General features: G+C 41.5%; 1 protein-coding gene across 1 annotated transcript; it reads right to left on the bottom strand.

The window, feature by feature from the left end:
• Positions 1 to 4,254: 4,254 nt before the first annotated feature.
• On the bottom strand, positions 4,255 to 5,342 carry LOC106026238 (keratin-associated protein 5-5-like). Its single transcript, XM_013145971.3, has one exon. It carries the CDS (start codon positions 5,299 to 5,301, stop codon positions 4,609 to 4,611), a length of 693 nt encoding a protein of 230 aa, XP_013001425.1. The 5' UTR covers positions 5,302 to 5,342; the 3' UTR covers positions 4,255 to 4,608.
• Positions 5,343 to 8,102: the final 2,760 nt, after the last annotated feature.

Below are 8,102 nucleotides of genomic sequence, written 5' to 3'. Positions count from 1 at the left end.
GAAAACTTGGGAATAAAGTGTGCTGCTGAAGGTGGTCCTTAGATAAATTACCAGTCAGGCATTGGCAAATCAGGCTCTAAATATGTTTAAAGGGTAGAACCAATGGTATTTGCTTTAGGATTTGGGTTGGAGACTGATAGACCACAGTCCAGAGGCCGGGACCACCATTAACATAACAAGAAGAGCTGGAGAGAGAGTTGGCTTCAGGGAGAGGACAAGGGCTTCAAGCTGGGGTGGGTTTTGTTGCAGCTGCCAAGGAACCATGGTAAGCAGGGCTGATGGAGCAAGACACACATTTGAGTTTGCAGGAGAGAGAAGGATCCATAGCACAATCTGGTCCTGTCCAAGGCTTGAAGGCTGGGGAGAGAATTCTGCACAAGAGACAAAGACATAGTCTCTGATGGCACAGGAAGGAAGTTGCGAGCCTGAGCTATAATTTACCAACGTGGTCATGGATAAAGTTTTCCCTAAAGTTTTGAATCAAAGATGCACTAAAGTGCTCCTGCCCTTCTGGCTCCATCCCTCTTTCCTGAAGAGGACTTTTTCTTGTGCAGAAGGGCTGTGATTTGCCCACAGGAACTGCCTGCCAGCCAGAAAGGAACGCCAACCCAAGCACTGGGGAACAGTGTGTCCAACTTCCCCTTTTGGGCCACCTATACCCTCAGCAGTCATCATGCAACCTCTTGGAGGTGGACATTTAAAATGGGCTCATTTTAGTTTGGTTAAGAGTTGTCATTACCATGACAAGTTATAGTTTCTCAAATTTCTTTATGCTTTCTCTTCCTTGTCTTCTGGTTTGTAAGTGTGCCAGTGCTTTGGGACTAACTTCATAATGCATTATTAACTGAAGCCCTAGTGATCAGCACACAAATAGCATCATGTTTTCAGAGTTCCTCTACCACACCTGATCCTAGATAGACTTACCAAATGTGTACGAATCCCCTTTGCAGAGTCTCTAGCTCTTTTTCTACCCAGTCCCTGATCAATAAACCAAGGTGGCAGTTTGCTGTTTTGGTAATGGATAGGCTGGTTATGCTATCCCAAATCCATGCCCCAGTGCCCAATGTCAGAGATTAACAGGACAGAGTCTTAATTCCTATTCTTCCTGCCTGACTCTGAAAGAAGGCTGGTGGCTCCTTTCAAGTGTCTTTTCTCTGGCCAGTAGGTAGAGCCTTAGTGTTCACCATGGGAGGAGGAAAAGACACTGGAAAGCTACAATGGGCATTTCAAGCTTTTACCCCCTGGCTCAAGCAATCAGATGGCATATCTGACTTCCAGGCAGTTTATGGAGGGTGCCTCCTACCATGGCCTTGTACTCCACCAGTTCCAAGAAGGAGAAGAAAAGAAGGATGTGTGGTTAGTACTAATTGCCACTCCATTTGGTTCTCTAGTGTGACCTCTGTTAGTCCTACAAAAGGATTTTGAACCCAGTAATCTTTCTTCTTACTTTAATAATGCATATAAGGCTGTAAGTTTTCCTTTAAGTGCTGAAACCCACTATTTTCATGGGGGTACAAAATGATGAATTTCTCATTTCATGATTTCTTCTCTGTTTAAAAATCAGAACATCTGTCTCATTTTTGACTATCATAAGATAGTTTATCAAGTATTGTGAAAGAATGAGTTGGTTTTCAGCATCTTCTAAAGGCAGTTAGTAAGTTTTGCAGTTTGCTTAATTTCTGCATTACTATTTGTGCATAGTAGGTTGAGATGTATTTGTTATTTATGCCAATGCAACATCTTTATAGGTTGAGACATTTTTTGTGGAGCAGTACCGGGACTTGAACTCAAAACCTGTGCTTGCCAGGCAGGCTGTGTGCTGTTGAGCTCTCTCTCTGGCCCTGGATTGAGACACATGTGATATGTGTCAGTGCGTAGAAATAATTGAAATGTAGATGGACCAAGTGTGCAATTCTGCTGTCCGTATTTGACATCATTGTTTTGCTGGTTTGACCTTACTGGTTAGGTTATCTTCCTTGATCTCTAGAATAAGAAGTTACTTCAGGTTTATCTTGTCTACCTTGAGACTTTTTCTCCAGAGTAGCCAGGTTCTGTTTAGGTACAATAAATCGTATTTAAAGAAATAAATCTTGGTGCAATGCGAGTTCATTTATACTAGGTAGGTGACTATTTCTAGGTCTTTCAGTGGAGTAGCAAATCCTATTTTTAAAACAATAAGATATTCATATGTCTGATTGGAAAATGAAATTTTTCTTTGAATTAAGCACATCAACTTCACAATGAGAAAACAAACTAGTTATTAATTTGATTTTTTGCACAAAACACTCATATAGTCTCAGAATAACCAATATTACCATTACCATCAGGGCTCCTAAAAACAACTGGAGACTTTCAAGGTATTTAATGTCTTCTCTTGTGCATTGGCATTTCCTATGAATAAACAAATGTTTTTAAAAATAATTTGAAAGAGTTTATTAATATTGCCTCAAGAATCTTGAAAAATATAGACAAGGAGATTATACCGAAACCATTGTTCATTTTCTGTTAGTTGATTCTAAATACCCTGTAATACTGTCATTTCTCTTGAACAGTTTTACATTGTCTTGATATGTTTGATGCTACAGTATACGAAGTCATACCCAAAGATTTTAAGGGAAGAGACACTATGGTAACTACTATTATGTCGAGATTATCTTGTGGTGAAACACTATTTTGCTTAAATGGCTATGTTTGACCTGCACTGTTTTGTTGTTATGCCCTCTTTTTTTTTTTTATCTCAATCTCCTTTTTATTATCTACTTTTTCATGTTTATCCTTTTAATTAAGGGAAAATAAAAAATAGCAGGATATATTATAGTAACCAACTTTGATTTCCTATTAACTTGATTTGAAACTCTGTATTGCTCTCACCATCTTCTTATGACTGATTTTCCTCTATTCTGTTATGCTTGATAGTACCAAGTTTGAAAGTATAGGCAACAACTATGAAGACAATAAGATTCATTGTGAAGCCCATTCTGGTTGACTATTATCTTCTTTTGAAGTCCTCTAATGTCTCCAATGTTTTGGTTCTATTGGTCTTATTCTTTACTGTTTTGTTCAATTTTATTATAACTGATGATATAGGCAATTCTTTTTAAGATAACAAGAGGCATTATGGTAACCATTGTTGATCACCTTGTATTTTGTTTTTACATTATGTATTATGTCCATCCTTTTGATTTGACTGACTCTGTCCTGGTATGTCACATTTGGTTTTACTTTCTTCAAAAAAAAAAGTAATAAGAACTGTGGGAGTAATAAAACCCAAAATGTGTAATTGTCATTGTACAAAAGAAAGGAAAAGAAAGTTCTCTAAAAGATATAACTGCATATATATTTAAGTGTATAAGATAGATAACCATATTACTGAGTTTTGTTGGATCATTTAACAAAACTGTTTGCAGTCTCACTGAAAGTCCCCTCTATATGCTTTAATTTTGTAACTTGAACAACTATTTCTAAGATGACAATATGTAATTAACTAGTGATTTCCTACTATTTGTTTTTTCTGAAATTCTGTATAACTTGTACCCTTTTTCTGTTTTTTTTCTTTTTTCTCCTTAAATAAAATTTAAAAAAAAGAATCTTGAAAAATATTGGTCCAATTTTAAGGCAAAAGGAGAGAACTTACAGAAATGTTCCCCAAGACCCTGAGTTTGGGAATCAGTGTTTCTGTATTTCCAGAAAATTTAGGAATGTATGGCCATCTCTAGATATGTATATGGTGGTTTCATCTCCGTTCCCAGTCCTGCCACACCAATGCAGACTTAGGTATTCTTTCTGGGGAAGGGTGGAGGAGAGAACCCTCAATGACAAGGTTCTGGTACCCTTAGAAATGTGTTTGTTTACTGAGATAAAAGGCCTTTGTAAATATTAACAGTGAAAATCAGAGCAAATCAGTTGCAAGGACTGTCCAAAGGGAGACTGCAAAGTGGATAGGAGGGGACAGTGTGAAATACCTAGGGGCTTCCGCAGTCTTGGAGATTTTATTGGTCTGGGCCCAGGTTCATTTTGTCGCCACTGGGTCAGCGATGACCGCACATGGGCAGAGAGGAATCCAAAGAGAGGTGGGGCTGGGTCAGGAGAGAGGCTAGAAGCACAAGTAACCTCCATTTCTCATCTAGCAGGGCTCAGAGCCACGCACCACCAACAGACCCACGAGAAAGCCCTCGCTCAACAGAAACACGAAGGCCAATAGCCATGGTAGTGATGATGAAGAGCAGAGAAATGAGCAAGACACATGCCTTGGTTTGTGGCCGTGTGGTTTTATTGATTTGCAGCATTCAATTTAAGAGACAATAGTGTATAGCCTACAGAAAGTTCCAGACAATCTTTACCCCACGTCATTCCAAATGGGACTCCAAGGGGAGGGTCCTCCTAAACCAAAAGGCAGGATAGGAGGTGTTTAGTGCTCAGTCTGCTGAGTGGAACAGCGTGGCCGTTTGAGCCAAAAGGTGACTTGGGAGGAGAGCCTGTGAGGAGACGGAGCATGACTGCACAGCCTCTTCTTAGGAAGTGGGGGGCGGGGACAGCTGGGTTCATCCTACAGAGAGGATGAGCCTTGAACAGTGTCTGGCTCAGGATGACTTGTCTGAGTTTAGAAGCTCAGATCTTACACTGGCAGCACACAGGGCCACAGCAGCTGGACTGGCAACAGCATGGCTTGCAGCAGCTGGACTCACAGCAGCACGGCTTGCAGCAGCTAGACTGGCAGCAGGAGGGCTTGCAGCAGCTAGACTGGCAGCAGCAGGGATTGCAGCAGCTGGACTGGCAGCAGCAGGGCTTGCAACAGCTGGACTGGCAGCAGCAGAGCTTGCAGCAGCTGGACTGGCAGCAGCAGGGATTGCAGCAGCTGGACTGGCAACAGCTCGACTGGGAACAGCAGGGCTTGCAGCCCCCCTTGGAGCACCCACAGGAGCCACAGCCTCCCTTTGTGCACCCACAGGAGCTACAGCCTCCCTTAGATCCCCCACAGGAGGTACAGCACCCCTTGGAGCCCCCACAGGAGCCACAGCCCCCCTTGGAGCACCCACAGGAGGAACAGCCCCCCTTGCACACCCCACAGGAGCCACAGCCACCCTTACACCCCCCACAAGTACCACAGCCACCCTTGCAGCCACCACAGGAGCCACAGCCCCCTTTGCCACAGCTGGAGCAGGAACAGGCTGGCACACAGCAGCACACGGGCTTGCAGCAGCACACGGGCACACAGCAGCAGCTGGAGCCACAGCCTCCACAGCTGGAGCTACAGCCCCCACAGCTGGAGCCACAGCCTCCGGAACAGCCACAGCAGGTCATGGTTCTGGTGATGGAGGTGGAGAGGTGAGAGGAGCAGGTGGAGAGGGAGGTGTGTAGATGTGGCTCCTCCTGCCTGGGAGCCTTATATACCTGTCCAGGGGTCTCTCTGAGCCCTCATTCAGAGTCACTGCTGTGAGTCACTGCTGTGTACAGCACTTTCTGGGGGAGATGTGTTTGTTTGCTAGATTTCAGGCTCTTGCTTGCCCCATGCAGCAATCAGTTTCTTGAGGTTCTACGTATGTTTTCTTCCTCATTGTCCTGGAGCCCAAGAATCACCTGACTTCCTTCCTTCTGCTTTCCCTGTGTGAGATCAATGGTGTGTTTACCAGAAGGCCCATCCTGATTGATCTCTTCACATCTGCATGTCCTAACTTTGCAACTATTTCCTTTTAGAATGTGATTTTGTGCAAATGTTTCCTCAAGCTGAACTTCCATCCATATCACTATGGTTTATTAAAAAACACTTTACTCATTTTGTCTCTGCATATAAAGATAGAATAGTCGGGTTTATCTTGTTTGTTCAAGACATCTGGTTGCTCATGGTTGTTGACAATGTAGTTTACAATTTAGGACAGTGCATACTACTGATTCACAAATGCAAGATGGTATTTCCCTTTCTGGTTTAATTTCTTTAATTATCTGTGTGGGAGCATTTTTTACTGTCATATAAATCCTAAGTTGTAATTGTCTCCCTTGCCCTGGAAGTTATTTGTAAATGAACAGAGCAAATTCCTTGTTTCCAATGCATTTGTTCTCCATGAATGTCTGTTTGTGAATTTATTGCTACCTTTTAAGAAACTACTATCAATATTCTCGTTACAGTCTCTGGTAGCGGACAGGAAACCCAGGATCTTGGGCTTGGAAACAAGCTCTCTACCACTAAGCTACATCCCCAGCCCAGGGTGTGACATTTAAAACATTTATTTTACTTTTTTTTCTAATTTAGTTTAGCCTTTATGACTATGCAAAGTTAGTGATGTTCCTTTTGAGGAATAAACACACACACAGGACAGATTGTGATCATTTGCAACCTGTTATGACACACAACCACTGTCCTCCCTCAGCCATTCTTTCCTCATCTCCAGGAATCTCTTGTCTACTTGTCCACCATACCTTATTTAATTTGTTTGTTTATTTAATATTTTGGTTTCTAGTAAAAGGGAAAACATGACATGTTTAAGTTTTTGAGTATGGTTTATTTGGTTTAACATGATGATCTCTAATTTGATCTGTTTTCTTGCCAATGATGTGATTTCATCTTTATGGATAATGATATACTATTGTGTAGATATGCCACATTTGCTTTATCTATATATCTGTTGATGAACAGCTAGGCTCTTTTCAGAGTAGCCATTGTGACTTGTGCGACTACCAACATGGGAATGAATGTATCACCACAGTTTGATGTCTTTAGTCCTTCTGATAAAATATTCAGGGCAGGTATAGTTATATCAAAGAAACTTCTGTACTATAGCTTGTATATAGATGTCCCCTAAAGCCTCATGGTTTCATAGGTGCAGCTTTTCAATGTAGCTGGATCTAGGCTGTGGTACTGGTATTAAGGATGCTGTGACACAGGATAAATCCACTATTTGGTTTACCATAGTTCTGGGTGTAGATAATGTAAGGATTTGTGCTTTGCAGGGGTCAAAGGGAGAGGAAGGGATGCTGCTTTTGCCACTGTATACAGCTTGCTTCAGCCTACCTGCTGCCTCCTGTCTTCACTGTCATGAACTGATACTCCTTTGTGGTACCCCGCTGTCATGCCACCTTGCCATGGAGACAATAAATTATGGATTGAAACCTCTACAAACTATGACTAAAATAAATCTTCCTTCTTTTAACTTTGGGGTGTTGAATATTTTGTCTCAGCAATGAGAAAAGTAACTACGATCATTTTCTGTTTTTAGGTTTTTGAGTTATCTGCATACAGATTTCGACAGTAGTTGCACGACTTTAGTTTACTTTTCTTTCTTTTTTTTGTAAATAGAATAAAACCCAACAATATGAAACAGAATAACACCAATCAAAATAAAACAGTGAAGGTGGTACAGGACTTCAAAACAGGAAAATAGGTTAGCAAAAATGGTTACCACAATGTATGTTGTTATCTTCCCAGTAACTGTCGATTCCCTCAGACATAGTAAAATTGAATAAAACAAAGCAAAATAAAATCAATCAATGCAGAGCATTAAACAAAACAAAACAATAAATTGGGATAAAACAAAGCAGTGAGAAAAATATTGGATTTCAAACATAAGACAGAAGGAAATCCCCCATGTTCGCCATATTGCATACTGTTCTCCACACAGGAGACGCTCACACTACCAGCCTTAGTCCTGAAAAATCCATCAACTCAAGCATTTAGCTTTTTTTGTACCTCAGTTGCTCTCAACTCAGCCTGTCCTCTGAGTCAGCCAGTTGCTTCTGGGGGTGGGATGGGAGTTTCCTTGATTCTCAGCCCGTGCACCAGTCAGCTAACAGGAAAGGAGACCTGGCTTCTGTCTTTCCTACACCCCACCTGGATTGCACGACCTATGGAAAGCTCGAACTAGCTTCTTGATGTGTTTCTCCCAGACCCAGCAGAGTCTCTACAAGATTATTTTTCTATCCACAGTCTAGAGGGGTTTCTTTATCCCCACATTCTTGTCAGCCTTTGTCATTTTTTATGTTTGTGATGATAGTCACTTTGACTGGGTTGGGATCACAGTTGTTCTGATGGCAGTTCCCTAACAGTTAAACATGTTGAATATTTTTTCATATATTTATATGTGAGTTGTGCTTCTGCTTTTAAGAAATAT

Source organism: Cavia porcellus, unplaced genomic scaffold, assembly GCF_034190915.1.
Source record: "Cavia porcellus strain 051 isolate PalLab524CR breed Dunkin Hartley unplaced genomic scaffold, mCavPor4.1 scaffold_17, whole genome shotgun sequence".
Lineage (NCBI taxonomy): Eukaryota > Metazoa > Chordata > Mammalia > Rodentia > Caviidae > Cavia > Cavia porcellus.
This window is presented reverse-complemented; position numbering and strand designations above follow the sequence as displayed.